Source organism: Pelophylax lessonae (genome assembly GCF_965119305.1).
Source record: "Pelophylax lessonae genome assembly, chromosome: 7".
In the NCBI taxonomy this organism is placed as follows: domain Eukaryota; kingdom Metazoa; phylum Chordata; class Amphibia; order Anura; family Ranidae; genus Pelophylax; species Pelophylax lessonae.
The window spans coordinates 106,707,638-106,723,062 of record NC_138774.1 but is presented as its reverse complement, the minus strand read 5'-3'; the positions used below and the strand labels follow the sequence as shown (position 1 = coordinate 106,723,062).

Below are 15,425 nucleotides of genomic sequence, written 5' to 3'. Positions count from 1 at the left end.
AGGACTTGGAATACTGGAACCATGTTCTGTGGTCTGATGAGACCAAGATAAACTTATTTGGTTCAGATGGTGTCAAGCCTGTGTGGCGGCAACCAGACGAGGAGTACAAAGACAAGTGTGTCTTGCCTACAGTCAAGCATGGTGGTGGGTCATGGTCTGGGGTCGCATGAGTGCGGCCAGCACTGGGGAGCTATAGTTTATGGAGGGAACCATGAATGTCAACATGTATTGTGACATACGGATGCAGAGCATGATCCCCTCCCTTCAGAGACTGGGCCGCAGGGCAGTATTCCAATATAATGACTCCAAACACACCTCCAAGATGACCACTACCTTGCTAACGAAGCTGAGGGTAAAGGTGATGGACTGGCCAGCATGTCTCCAGACCTAAACCCTATTGAGCATCTGTGGAGCATCCTCAAACTGAAGGTGGAGGAGCGCAAGGCCTCTAACATCCACCTGCTCTGTGATGTCGTTATGGAGGAGTGGAAGAGGACTCCAGTGGCAACCTGTGAAGCTCTGGTGAACTCCATGCCCAAGAGGGTTATGGCAGTGCTGGAAAATAATGGCGGCCACACAAAATATTAACACTTTTGGGCCAATTTGGAGATTTTGACCTAGGGGTGTACCCACTTTTGTTGCCAGCAGTTTAGGCGTTAATGGCTGTGTGTTGTGTTATTTTGAGGGGACAGCAAATATACACTGTTATACAAGCTGTACACTCACTACTTTACATTGTAGCAAAGTGTTATTTCTTCAGTGTTGTCACATGAAAAGATAATAAAGATAAAAAAATATTTACAAAAATGTGAGGAGTGTACTCACTTTTGTGAGATACTGTATATGTTGTATACATTTAATGAAATGATGTAGTATTAAAGTGGAAGTCTGGGTTTTGTCTCACTTTAAATAGTTTATTTAGGCCAAGCTGGTCAAAGCAAAATATCCCTATTATGACGTTTTTTTTTAGCCCTTTTGAGCATGGTATTATAATGTAATAGCATCAGCTACATACAGTATCCTGAATGTGTTCTGGCAGCTATATGGGCAACATCCCATCGGCTGCTGAAACTGAATCAAGTCAGGCAGAGTTTTTCTCAGCCATTCAGAGGAAGTCTTGTATTATTATCAATGAATATAAGGCTTACTCTGATTGCAAGGTGGAGAGGTAGATGGAGGTCACTCTCTCCACTTCCGCCAATCCAAGGAAGCCTTGCAGTTATTGATAAAATACAAGGCACTACACTCTATTCTGTATGTAGCCAATGCTACTACAGTATAAGACCTAGCTCACAGATGCCAAATAATTTAGTAATGGAAACAATGTGTTTGGGCGCCCATTTTAAACAATCCAGCTCAAGTATACAGGCCAGGTAGCCAGGACCTGAGTTTTCATGCATGTGCAATAACTTATGTTAATTGAGACATGATGGAGCGCTGCCTGCAGCATCTGTGTGCATGTGCGAGAACCCCTGGCTCATGCACAGACATGCCACTGGCTTCTGCCAGGTCCCGGATACCTGGAAGAGTGGAGTTCCATGTCTATGCATGTGCCCTCAGTAAACTGCTTCCTAGAAATATGTGACATGGCAATTCCAGGAGGCAGAAGCGGTGCATACAGTACATAATTATCACCTAGGCAAGGAAGCAGGATGTGCTGCCTTGCAGCAGAAAACTACACTATACTTTACCAATGACAATAAAATGTGTCCCAGTTCTGTAATAGAGAGGGGGGGAGGAACTAAATGAAAACCAGTTCATATACAGTGGGTACGGAAAGTATTCAGACCCCCTTAAATTTTTCACTCTTTGTTATATTGCAGCCATTTGCTAAAATCATTTAAGTTCATTCTTCTTCCTCATGAATGTACACATAGCACCCCATACTGACAGAAAAACACAGAATTGTTGACATTGTTGCAGATTTATTAAAAAAGAAAAACTGAAATATCACATGGTCCTAAGTATTCAGACCCTTTGCTCAGTATTTAGTAGAAGCCCCCTTTTGATCTAATACAGCCAGGAGTCTTTTTGGGAAAGATGCAACAAGTCTTTCACACCTGGATTTGGGGATCCTCTGCCATTCCTCCTTGCAGATCCTCTCCAGTTCTGTCAGGTTGGATGGTAAACGTTGGTGGACAGCCATTTTTAGGTCTCTCCAGAGATGCTCAATTGGGTTTAAGTCAGGGCTCTGGCTGGGCCATTCAAGAACAGTCACGGAGTTGTTGTGAAGCCACTCCTTCATTATTTTAGCTGTGTGCTTAGGGTCATTGTCTTGTTGGCCCAGTCTGAGGTCCAGAGCACTCTGGAGAAGGTTTTTGTCCAGGATATCCCTGTACTTGGCCGCATTCATCTTTCCCATTGATTGCAACCAGTCGTCCTGTCCCTGCAGCTGAAAAACACCCCCACAGCATGATGCTGCCACCACCATGCTTCACTGTTGGGACTGTATTGGACAGGTGATGAGCAGTGCCTGGTTTTCTCAACACATACCGCTTAGAATTGAGGCCAAAAAGTTCTATTTTGGTCTCATCAGACCAGAGAATCTTATTTCTCACCATCTTGGAGTCCTTCAGGTGTTTTTTAGCAAACTCCATGCGGCCTTTCATGTGTCTTACACTGAGGAAAGGCTTCCGTCGGGCCACTCTGCCATAAAGCCCCGACTGGTGGAGGGCTGCAGTGATGGTTGACTTTCTACAACTTTCTCCCATCTCCTGACTGCATCTCTGGAGCTCAGCCACAGTGATCTTTGGGTTCTTCGTTACCTCTCTCACCAAGGCTCTTCTCCCCCGATAGCTCAGTTTGGCCAGACGGCCAGCTCTAGGAAGGGTTCTGGTCGTCCCAAACGTCTTCCATTTGAGGATTATGGAGGCCACTGTGCTCTTAGGAACCTTAAGTGCAGCAGAAATCTTTTTGTAACCTTGGCCAGATCTGTGCCTTGCCACAATTCTGTCTCTGAGCTCTTCAGGCAGTTCCTTTTGACCTCATGATTCTCATTTGCTCTGACATGCATTGTGATCTGGAAGGTCTTATATAGACAGGTGTGTGGCTTTCCTAATCAAGTCCAATCAGTATAATCAAACACAGCTGGACTCAAATGAAGGTGTAGAACCATCTCAAGGATGATCAGAAGAAATGGAAAGCACCTAAATTAAATATATGAGTGTCACAGCAAAGGGTCTGAATACTTAGGACCATGTGATATTTCAGTTTTTCTTTTTTAATAAATCTGCAACAATGTCAACAATTCTGTGTTTTTCTGTCAGTGTGGGGTGCTATGTGTACATTCATGAGGAAGAAGAATGAACTTAAATGATTTTAGCAAATGGCTGCAATATAACAAAGAGTGAAAAATTTAAGGGGGTCTGAATACTTTCCGTACCCACTGTAATAGGTGAAGGTCTTCTCTAAGAGGTATATGTAATACATGTGGCCTTCCATCCTTCAACACTTTTTATATGCCTGTGATAAACCATTTTACAGTAGTTTTTATTATGATTGATGTTTTCTTTTTGTTACTGTCATTAAAGTGCCATAAACTAAATGTATGTGCAACTATTATTATAGGTTTGAAAATACTTGGAAAGCAAATCAAGGAATACAGCCAGCTTCCCAGACATCACCCGCCCGGTGTGTATCAGAGAGCTCATGTTGGCATTCTGTTTGATTATATTAGAAGAAAAATAGATATAATGCATTTAGTTTAACCTTCACCCTAAAGACTGCCACACACTCATCGAAAATCATTAGGTCTCTGCTGAACCAAATGAACTTCAAATAGTGTGTTGCCAGCTTAATCTTTTCCAAACACAAACTGTAATGCCTCGTACACACGATCAGATAATCAGACGACTTATCATTCGCATTTTGTTGCATGATACTAATCTCTAATTCAACAATGCGTACTGATTTTTTTTTTTTTTCCGTACGATTCTGGAAAAGCTTCCTGGTTGTGTAGCTACATATCGGATAGTGCAAAACAAAACAATGGCAGCCAGACTTTTTCTGGGTTATTTTCGTGTTTCTGATCATGCGTGGTCTTTGTCTATCAATTTTTATTGGACGCATACTGTACTGATTAAACGACTGTCGTTCACTAGGCTAGCGTACGACAAAAGTTTTCGTGTTTGTCCCTTCAGATTTTGTTTGACGAAATGTCGTGATCGGCTGTCAAAAGCTGTGTGCTAATGATCGGATTATTGTGCGATCTATTCTAAAGCGATGTTTTTCGTACGATTATCTGATTGTTTGTACGAGTCATTCGTTTTAGACCCAAAGTGGTAATAAACCCAAAAACAAACAAATATTCTATTGCAGCTCACCAATTTATAGATGTGGTAGCTGCATTGTTTTTCTTTTTAGCTGCGGTTCACACTGCCACGACTTCAAAGTCGACATGCAGGCACAACTTTATTGCAGCTTGCATATGACGTTAATGGAAGTCAAATGCATGTCGCTTTGAAGTCGGACCAAAAGTAGTGCAGAAACCTTTTTCTAAGTGGGAATGACTCAGGCTGCTCCTATTAAAACGGTTCCATTGCCGCTAATGGGGCGCGACTTTGAACTCTCAAGTTGCGGCAGTGTGAACCAAGGCTTAAGCTTTCCTTTTTTTTTTTTTTTTTAAACTGGTGATCCTGCCAGTAAGCCAAAACAAAAACAATACAGCCACTATATCTGCAGTGTCAAAAGCATTAGTAATCTGCATTATATGTATTTTTTAGTTTTTGGTTTAATACAACTTTAACTTAAAGTATCTAAAGCAAAAATTGCCTTTGTCTTTTGGGGGGAGATTTCCTTTCCTTCTGTCCCGGGAACACTTGGGAGACTTAGAGAAAAGCTCTCCAAAGCAAATGAATATCCTCTCTCAGTTGTATTTATTGGAAGATTTGCTTCACCTCCTGATCTGGTGACAACTGTAAAATCTTGGATTAACTATCACTTTCTTTCCCGGTGATGATAGTCAGTAGGACAAATATAGAGGGTGAATCTTCCCAGAGAGAACACTAAACGCAATATAACCTGGCAGAGGTTCTAATTATTCCCCACTCTATCCAAAATTTTAAAGTTTGGCCTTAGATACACCTGTGTTTAGAGGGATACTTACTTTTGCAGAGATTTCTTCTTACTTCCTGTTTGGCTATGGGACAGGAAGTGAAGGGAAATCTCCGCAATGGGATAGAGATGGTGAAAATAAAATCTGATTGGTTATAAACCTCCTTTGCTCTATCCTAAATGGAAAAAAATGTATTGCCCATAGTTTTTACTTTAAGCTTTGATAATTAAACCTGGAATGTGATTGGTTTCTATGCAGAAATTAGTCTGATTTTGCACTCTCCAGCTTTAGTAAATAAACCTGTATGTGTCAAATTCCGGCGTGCAGCACTCAGCCCCCCTGCCTATCAAAGTCTATTACAGGCTGAAAAATGCTGTGGCTGGATGCTGTACTGCGTGCTAGTCGCATTTAGGGCCGTATGCATTTATGGACATATACCCGGATGTGGAATACCTAAATTCCAGGAATACGCCCATGAACGCATATGGCCTCAAATGTGAGTACCTCTCAGTACAGCATCCAGCTTTGTACTGCAGTAGTATTTCAGCTGGTCATTGACTTTGACAGGCTGTAGGCAGCAGGGCACGAATACACACAGGAGCAAAATAACCAAGGTGCATGAGGTCTAAGGGATCCAAAAGATTCAACTGATACATATGACTGTAACAATTAAACCCTATTTCATGTGTTTATTATATAAACAGCAGGTCTAAGCCTTTGCTTGTTTTGTGATTTTAAACATGTACGTATCATAGAAGACTTTGCTGGGTTTTTTCCTCAGATCTGGTATTTGCTAGGGGGTAGAAATAATTTTGATATTATTTTATCTCAGTGCATCAGACCGTTCAGCGAGCCCGAAGCTGACATCCTGGAATACAGAGACAAGGAGCTCCACCATCAAACCTGAACCCGGAAAAATCACCGTTCTCAGACAAGAAAGGTAAAATATCTTTGGTCACATCGAATATTTACATTGTAAGCTTTGTTGTTCCTCAGAAGCCTCAACTTTATTATAACACATGGTCCAACAAGGATTTCCCTTACTTTAATGAAATTTGATCTTTCTTGAGGAGAATCTCCTCAATGGGACAAAAAAAATTATCAGGTTTTTAAACCTTTCCCAATCCTGTCCAAGATGGAAAAAGAAAAACGTTTTAACTAAATATACTTTAGGTCTCATTTACATGGGTGCTGAGGCTCATAGTCCATGATTGGGCTGTGAGCTACTAAGGGCTGCATGCAAACATTTGCATCAATGGGGACACAGCATCTGCACAGACAGCAACTTGCCCCAATCTCCCAGGTGTGTGAGTGCAGATGAGCGGCCCTAAACGCAGACCGTGGGCGTTTTGGGGCCGCTCACTTGTACGCCAGTCAAATTGGGAAAAGCAAACACTGCATCCCCATAGATCAATGATGGCAAACCTTTTTGAGCCCGAGTGCCCAAACTGCAAAACAAAACCAATGTATTTATTATTTATAGATGTTTTATGCTTTTTCAAATGACGGAATGCTCAGGTGTGGGTGGGGCCATTGGCAGTTATGTGGCTCTTCATCACGAGCTTGGGTACATTTCATGAATCACACAATCAATACACTATTTATGTGGACCATGGGGCCCTACTTCCTAAATGGAAATGATAATTACCTGTTGGTAAATAGAAGTGGTTTCTTCTGATGTCCCAATGGTGTCCTCCAAGGCACAGTGCCTGGGGACCTAAATATGGCGTGGAAGCCCATGCGTGGCTCAGGGGGTTACTGTGCATGTGGCTCTGGGGCCAACCAAATCTCGTTTTTGAGAAAGACTTCTTTAAAAATTGGGACCAGAGTTGTAGTAAAGCATTTAAGTGCAGAGTTTTTTATAAGGTGTAAGGGTTGGCCACTTCTGTCTTCATATGATATACTGTGCAACCACTGTAGCAGTCTTAAAAGAGAAGTATGCGGTTCTTTTTTTCCCCTCCATTTATACTTCCCTAGGTGGATGTAGCATCTGTCCCCCGGTGCCTCCACACTGAGAATGGAGCAATTGATCACCACCGATTGCTCGGTTCTGACAGCCCCCCAAGCAGCTCTCTGCTGGCGGTCAGCCAGCAGCTCTCTGCTCTGCCCCCTCCTCGCTCATTGGAGCACTGGGCTGTGGAGGGGCGGGAAGAGACCAACTCAGGCTCTCAGTGGCTCACTGAGAGGCTGAGCCGGGTGTCAGTCCAGGCGTCTGGCGTATCCTGACTCTGTGGTTGTGATGATGCTATGCCGGGCCCGACATCTGTGACCTAACAGAGAGCGGACTTAAGACCACTCTTTGCTGAAAACGAGTCACAGGAGTGCAGAATGAACTGCACTCCTGTGATCAATAGGAGATGTACAGACAAACGAGCTTTGGCTGTACATCTCCTTTAAAACCCTTCCAAGCAGATACAAAAACGCACACATTTGAAGCTCCTGTATTTATTATCAAATCCAACAACAAAAGACTAGTCCATGCACAGATTTTTAAGAGAACCCCTTGGGTACATAAATGTAGAGGTCAGTCTCAAAAGGAGGACACAAAAACAATGGAGCTGCTGCTCTCCAAAACACCCACTGGGAAGCAAAGAGAATCTGCAATAGACAAGGAAGATCCAAAGGTGACCGTGGCAAGATCCGGTAAGCTCACTGACAGCTGGATAACCCCTAGAGCCGCCGGAGCAGGTCCGCGGGGTTCAGCGGCTACTGTACACGTGTCCTCCAGCACTGGGCTCCGTGACGGACCTCCGCAACACAGGAAACAAGGATGGAAATATCATAACGGTTGCCAAGACAACACATTTTAAAGGCGTGGCCTACTTTGTCACGTCAAGATGATTTGACAAAGGAGGCAATGCCTCCAAAATGCGTTGCCTTGTTGCCATGATTCAGTTTTTAATGGAATCATGTGAGTGCAATGAATTGCAAATCTATTTTATGAATAATAAACTGGATTACACTAGGGCAGTTTGCGCTCTGTTCCTTGTCTTGTATATTTATTTATATCATTAAATGTATTTTTAATGTAAGCAGTGTAAATATCAGGATTGAATTTAAGGTCCACTGTACAGTCTGTACAGGAGAGCGCTAAGAGCAGGAGGCAGCACAAGAAGCTACTCATGTGTGCTGCAATGCAAAGAGTGTGCTAATGGGAGTAGAATTCGGAGTGTGCTGTTTCTCTATTCACTATCCAGTCAAAGGGTGGGTAGACCTGTAAGTGAAAGTGGAACTGCAGAAGAGAAAAATCAGGCCCCCTCTGCTGCTAGACAGAGCTGTACTGTGGGACAGAGCTATGTAAATCTCAGGACAGGATGAACAGAAATATAAATATTTTAGCAGGTATAACAGCTCCTGTGTATGCATTTCATCTGTGTACTTGGCTGTTTGCTTGGAGTTCAGCTTTAACCTTTGGCTGCCAGATTTTAGGGAAGATTTATGTGTTGTAACTCCCAAATAGGAGTTGTCCTCACAGGCTGACATCAGTACATAGAAATTGGAAGGTACCAGACTACAAGCCAGTGGATAATAGGGGGGTCAAATGTGTGCTGCCCATAGCTGTCCCAGCAGACATTCCTCTAGATGCAATGTCTTATCAAGCAATCTATCCAACATGAACCTATAAGAGAGTTCCTGTGTGAATAATACAATCCTTTTCCTGCTACTACTTACTACATGCAATTATTATCAGTAAATCTAGAACACATATATTTGTGAACATTTTTTTGCAGTGACAATGTGACACCCAAACCTACTGACAACAGAACATCCACCAGAACTGTCACCACCACAGTTGACAGGTAATACAATTCATTGGATGGGAATGTGCTTATAATAGCAAAGGTTGTGTGTTCTCATTTGTTGCCAATGTGGTATGTGTAGATAAATAAATTCCATGCTTTGGTGTGTCACAGGCTGCAGCCTACCTCGAATACAACCCCAAAGGGTTGTACAGATATGAAGGAGTGGGAAGAGGGGTAGGTGGCGCAGCCCAGTAGCAAGTAGGGTGTAACCTAGCGAAACTAGGGTTAGATGTGATATGGTGTGGTGAGAGAGAGATGTAAACAGTGCAAAAAAAATGAATTATTAAGAATTAAAATATATATATGTAAATATACACTACTAATGACTCCAAAGATAAATAAAAATTAGAATAAAAATGGTATAGCTAAAATTAGTCAAATAAAATGACAAGTAGCATCTAATAAATACTATGGTTTGAATAAAGTGCCAAGTGATGAATAATGATTAGTGCAAATAGGTGAACAATTAGCTCATGTAGCTGTGTTGGGGATTATAAGGGCAGAGATATAGACGTGCCGTGTATATACTGATCATGGACCCTCATACAGCATGTCTGGCAGCTCACCAGAGACTTCTAAATGAACCGACATCCGCGGTACATATGGCCATGGTTACAATTATTGGGAATATCTATATCAGCCAGATCCTGATCAGTGACTGACAACGGAGGAGTCCCTCCTGTTGGTGAGTGCGGTCCTGGGAGAGAGGGGAGCACGAGTTCGCTCACAGTCACCACTTACTTTTAAGATTGCCTTTATACTGATATTTACTATTTCTATGGACTTTTGTTACTCCTATCGTGGATTTTATTCATTTTATTGATTCACTTTGTACTTCACTTTGATAACTCGATAGCATATATTATAGTGGTTTCTATAGGTCTAATTGTTCACCTATTTGCACTAATCATTATTCATCACTTGGCACTTTATTCAAACCATAGTATTTATTAAATGCTACTTGTCACTTTTTTGACAAATTTTAGCTATAGAATTTTTATTCTATTTTTTTATTTATCTTTAGAGTCATTAGTAGTGTATATTTACATATATATATATATTTTAATTTTTAAAAATGTGCACTGTTTAAATCTCTCTCTCCCACCATGCCATATCATATCTAACCCTAGTTTCGCTAGGTTTACACCCTACATGCCTCTGGGCAGCGCCACCTACCCCTCTTCCCACTCCTTCAATGTGGTATATGGCGGTACTAAAACCCACTCTTGATTCTGATTTAGTGCAGCAGAATGGGATGCCCACTGGGCAGACTATGGACTAGGACAGACCATGCTCGTGCAAAGATGCCAGGGTTTTACAAAACAGTGGCAAACAAGTTATATTTGATTGGCCATAGACCAAGACCATCTTAATTATGATTACCATGCTGGGTAACTCTACATCCTTCCATTAGTGTACTATGCAAAGGAATAGTCAGTGATCCTCGAGAGGTATCTACTGTATTTTTTTGATTCTTTGAGTGATGATGAACCCAAAAACAAAAGTGTAATATATTTCAATATCCCAATGCTTAACTGTAGTGGCTGCATTGGTTTACTTTTTAGGCTGTTTTCCTTTATTTTGTCTAGTGACCCTGCCAGTAACACACTTGTCTAAGGGTATTTCCACTCTGGATGGAGGAGCAACGGAGACACCCTTGGACAGCAGCATTGTTAATCTGGGGAGAGAGTAGTATTGGATGCAACAGTAGTCTTAGATGGACATAAAAAAAAAATAAAATCAAACTCCAGCTAACACTAAATGCAGAACTAAACCTAAACCCATACATTTAACATCTTGAGAAAACTGTTACATTCCAGGCATGCTGGGAAAGCCAACTGTTTTTCATTTGCTTCTGCTCTTGAAAACTGTCAAACCATCAAATGGTTGGTGTCATAACTGATCACATGTGCAGCATCATGGCAGTTGCAGATCAAACAGAGGCTAAGATGACCGCTTCTTCTTGCTTGCTCCAGTTTGTGGCCATCCTGACTTCCAAACTGCTAATAAGAACTCATCAGCTTTTATACTATTGACTGATGGGTTCTTACACCAAGGTGGCAGGACCATTGTAAAGGACACACATGGCCACCAACGTTACTTTTTTTTTTTTTTTTTTTTTTTTTTTTTTAACAAACTATGTATGCTTACACTATTATCTTGATTTCTTGTAAGAGAAAAAAAAATAACGTTTTATCAACTTCTTTATAGTGGAAACATTATCCCCGACATCCCTAAGCTGACATCTTGCAGTGATAACACTGAGACAAGAAGCTCATCTGTACAAGCAGGACCTGGGAAGATAACTCTCCTTAGAGATGAAAGGTAAGTGCAAACTGGACCAGGCTGTTCCATCCATGCTATAGAATTGATGGATTGAGGCTACATCCACACTGCACGATTTGGAACTATGGGTTCTGCCCACGATTCCAAATTTGCGTGGCGATCGCAGTGCAACACTAAATGCAATGTGATTGTCATGCGACAGGATCTTGTAGCAATCGCGGTAATCTGTTCCTTTTCAAATTTGAGTGAAGCTTGTCGCCTGAAAAAGAGCAGGAGCTTATTTTCAGGTGACAAAGACGTGTAGGGAAACCCATTCAAGTAAACGCTTGTCCCTGCTACGCAAAAGTTTAAATGGAGGTTGATTGTTTACTGCTTTACTTGCAGCCATTATAAATTCAAACAAGGGAGTCTAACTTTTTGTTGCAATGACCATGAAGTGAAATGTATGAATCAAAGGATAATGCAGCAAGTTCCTCGGGAATGGCTGTAGAAGGCTTTAGGGACTTTGATGCAGATATTTGGCAGTTCTGGAAGGGCTGATAGTGGGTGGAGTGTGCTTCAGATGTCTTGCTGAGAGTGATAGAGGCAAACACATGTGCCTATCCAGTGCAGGGCTTAGATCACCACAACATTTCTCAGGTGACACACTCAAACACCTTCTTCCCCACTTATCAGCATGAGGGAAGGATTGCCCCATTCCACAAGATTTGCCACCATGTTGGAGAATAGGCAAAAGCAATCATGGATGTGTTCCATGTTGGAAGTGGCTCTCATCAGTTTTTAGAAAAGCCCTCAATGGCTAGACCATGAACCAAGGGACACCATGGGCTGTCAAATCATGGGTGGGGGGGGGGGGGGATGAGTTGATTCTGGTCACCATTTTGATTGCCAAATACACAGAAATCTTATCCAGCCATTGATTGCAAATGACCGAATGACTCAAGGCATCCTACTACCACCGATTTCTAACAATCTGAACTGTTTGTAGTTAAATGTTTGTGAATATTTTTGTGATGGAAAACTGGTTGAATTATCATGTATTTAGCCAGCAATGGACAATACCGTGGCTGGATCATCCATAAAAACGAGGGCACTTACTTTATGACCAGCCCAAATCCTTTCATAACAATCATCAGAAACCAAATTCTAGTTTGCAGAATGAACTTCTAATTATAGTTTTATTATTATACAGGATTTATATAGCGCCAACAGTTTGTGCAGTGCTTTACAACTTAAAGGCAGACAGTACAATTACAATACAATATAATACAGAAGGAATCAGAGGGCCTGTTTATTTCCTGTAATTTATAACTGCTAAATTATGATGGTGACAAACAATGGCCTGACCCTGTTACACACTCTGCTTTCAGCTCACATTAGTCACTGTGCTTCTCTTCATGTCAAAGATCACTTCTCATTCTAGCCAATCAGCTGTGTCACTGGCTGCACACTGTCCTGTATTAATCTGTCTGTCCAGCAGAAACCTGGGCCATGTTCGTATAGGTGTACCTAAAAAAACACCCATGTGAGGGCCGTGATTTACCCACACAGATGTTCTGTGCATCCGTGTGCAGACAGTCTTATTCATGTCATTTGAAATGCAGCAGCTGTACAGAGACAGCCACCGATCCCAATTCAGCATCTGTGCGGGTGAGGATGCATGTCCCTGAATGCAAAGACTGTGAATTTGGGGACACGCGCCCACAAGGATATCACTTTGGGAGCAGCAGCTGTGTCTGCAGCTTCCACATCCCAGTGAATGGGACTGCCTGCACGTGTTTGCACCTGCGCATTCTGTGTGGGCGAGTACAGCTCTTCACATGGATGCTTAAATATGTCTGTGTGAACAAGGCCTTAAAAACATGACAGCAATAAACAAGGCACCTTGTTTGCCCTCTTTGTGGGAAACATGTTTCACTTTATCCACTTGCCTACTGGGCACTTTCACCCCCTTCCTACCCAGGCCAATTTTAGCTTTCAGCACTGTCCCACTTTGAATGACAATTGCACGGTCATGTAGCACTGTACCCATATGAAATTTGTACAATTTTTGTTTGGGACTAATAGAACTTTCTATTGGTGGTATTGCCGGTATGGTGACTCAAAAACTGTACCAAAATGCTTAGCAGGGTCGTTTTTTAGGCATTTTTGATGCGGTTTCCATTCATTTTAATGGGGAGCATTGTTTTTGAAGCGTTTATTTTTTTTTAACTCCCCAAGCACGCAACACACTGCAACAGAAGTGTACCGCCCCAGTGTGAACACATTCATAGATTTTAAAAGGAAGCATTTTTCTTGAGCTTTTCAGGCACTTTTCTTAACACAAAAGCGCTTGAAAAACTGCTCAGTGTGAAAGCGGCCTAATTGTTGCCCCTACCAAGCATGTATCTTGTCCACTCTGCGCCTATATTGTGCCAGTTCAGCGCCTCTCTTTTTTGCCTGTTCAGCACCTACTTGTGCCCATCTAACAAACCCAATTATACACGTCAGAGCGGTGACCATTCTCTGATTGCTGTGATTGGGCAATAGGTATCAGGACGGAGCTCATCTACCCTATCCCATTTGTCTTTGTATGTGCCAACCTTTGGTGCGCTTCAGTCCTCAGTGTTACTGGGTGGGTGGAGAGCAACGAAGGAGGCGACGTATTCCCGCCTAGCATGCTTGCTGATTGGTTAATAGACGTGCACTTCGGTAGCCCTGCCCCCTTGTGGGGCTGCGATCTGTAGATACGGAGCCAGTAGGAGGAGTGCGGGGATGTGACCATGTGATCACTTTCTCGTTGTACTTCCATAGCAACCACACACCTGTGTTCTAGATCCAATACAGCCTGGGACCACACAGGTGTGACTATCTGTGTCATGTGGTGGATTCAATTTACTGATGAGGTGAAAGATTACAGCTGGTTCCAGGAATGCTCCCCAAAATAATATAATCTCTATATCCTAGCCTGACTGCCTCCTCTCCTAGATAAAGATAGGCACTGACTACATCTATTGATAATGTTATGTAGGGGGGATTCATACATGTGTTTACTGGCATAATTCTCCAGATTCCCATGTAGATCACATTGTCCTCTACGCTGACTGTAGTCGGGGTTGGTCTCTTTCACATGTGCAGCTGCCCCCTGAAATGTGATCTGCGGTGGATCCCTTTTCAGAGGCAGTGAGGAGGCATCACCTGATTTAACTCTGTAAATAGCGTTCCACCGTGGAGCAATCGCATGATTATATCGCAATTAGATGATATTTCGAGGAGCTTGTAGTACCACCTATTAGACTTGCATGGGTTACATTTGAAGTTGCTCCACAGCTTGGTAACCTCCAGAAGGTTTTACCCTCTTGATGACCAGGCCATTTTTTGCTATTTAATACTGCCATACTTTAACAGGGCGGTCATGTAACACTGTACCCAAAGGAAATTGATATAATTTTTTCACACAAATAGAGACTTCATTGGTGGAATTTGATCACCTCTGGGTTCTATTTTTTGTAATATAAATGACTGCTACTTGTCTTTGATAAAACCTCTTTGATTATAAGCTCCAACGAGCAGGGCCCTCTGATTACTTCTGTGTTAAAATGTATTGTAACAGTACTGTCTGCCCTTATGTAGTAAAGCGATGCTCTATATAAATCCTGTATAATAATAATAATAAAAATCCCAATAAATGTATATTGATTGGTTTGCGTGAAAGTTATGGTACCTACAAACTATGATGTGAGTATATATACTGGAATTGTTATTTCTATTGCTAATTTGCTTGATCGATTGACTTTAAAGTGATTGTAAACCCTTTTTTTTTTTTTTTTTTTTAACATGGTATACTTACCTGATCTGTGCAATGGTTTTGCACAGAGCAGCCCCGATCCTCCTCTTCTGGGGTCCCCTGCGGACGCTCCTGGCTTCTCCCCTCTGCTGAGGGGCCCCCAAAAACAAGCCACCTACTATGTGGACACACGTGCTCACTCTCTAGCTGGCTGTGTGTGTACATTAACACACCTAGCGTGGCTCAGCCCCGCCCCACCCCCACTCCTTTCTTACTGGCTGTGATCGACAGCAGCAGGAGCCAATGAGCACGGAGAGCAGAGAGCCGCTGTTCCCGTGCACAATGCTACATTGAGTTCAGGCTCAGGTAAGTATAAGAGGAGGGTGTTGAGCATTGAGGGTTTTTTTAAATTAATGCAGAGTATGCATAGAGCTAAAAAAGAACTTCGGCCTTTACAACCACCTTAATGGAAGAGATTGCTCAGTTTGGATGGATGCAGGTTTGGATGCATATGTTC

At 42.3% G+C, this 15,425-nt stretch overlaps 2 protein-coding genes across 2 annotated transcripts in view; one reads left to right on the top strand and one right to left on the bottom strand.

The window, feature by feature from the left end:
• Window positions 1–15,425, bottom strand: part of LOC309560740 (endothelin receptor type B-like) — a 476,715-nt gene that overhangs the window by 27,515 nt on the left and 433,775 nt on the right. The gene's annotated exons all lie outside the window — the stretch shown is intronic.
• The window catches only part of ZNF185 (zinc finger protein 185 with LIM domain), a 202,507-nt gene that overhangs the window by 98,902 nt on the left and 88,180 nt on the right, over window positions 1–15,425 (top strand). The window contains exons 22-25 of the mRNA XM_082264384.1: window positions 3,568–3,630; window positions 5,886–5,993; window positions 8,785–8,853; window positions 11,068–11,181. Of these exons, the coding sequence (XP_082120510.1) occupies window positions 3,568–3,630; window positions 5,886–5,993; window positions 8,785–8,853; window positions 11,068–11,181 (354 nt within the window). The remainder of the gene's footprint in view (window positions 1–3,567; window positions 3,631–5,885; window positions 5,994–8,784; window positions 8,854–11,067; window positions 11,182–15,425) is intronic.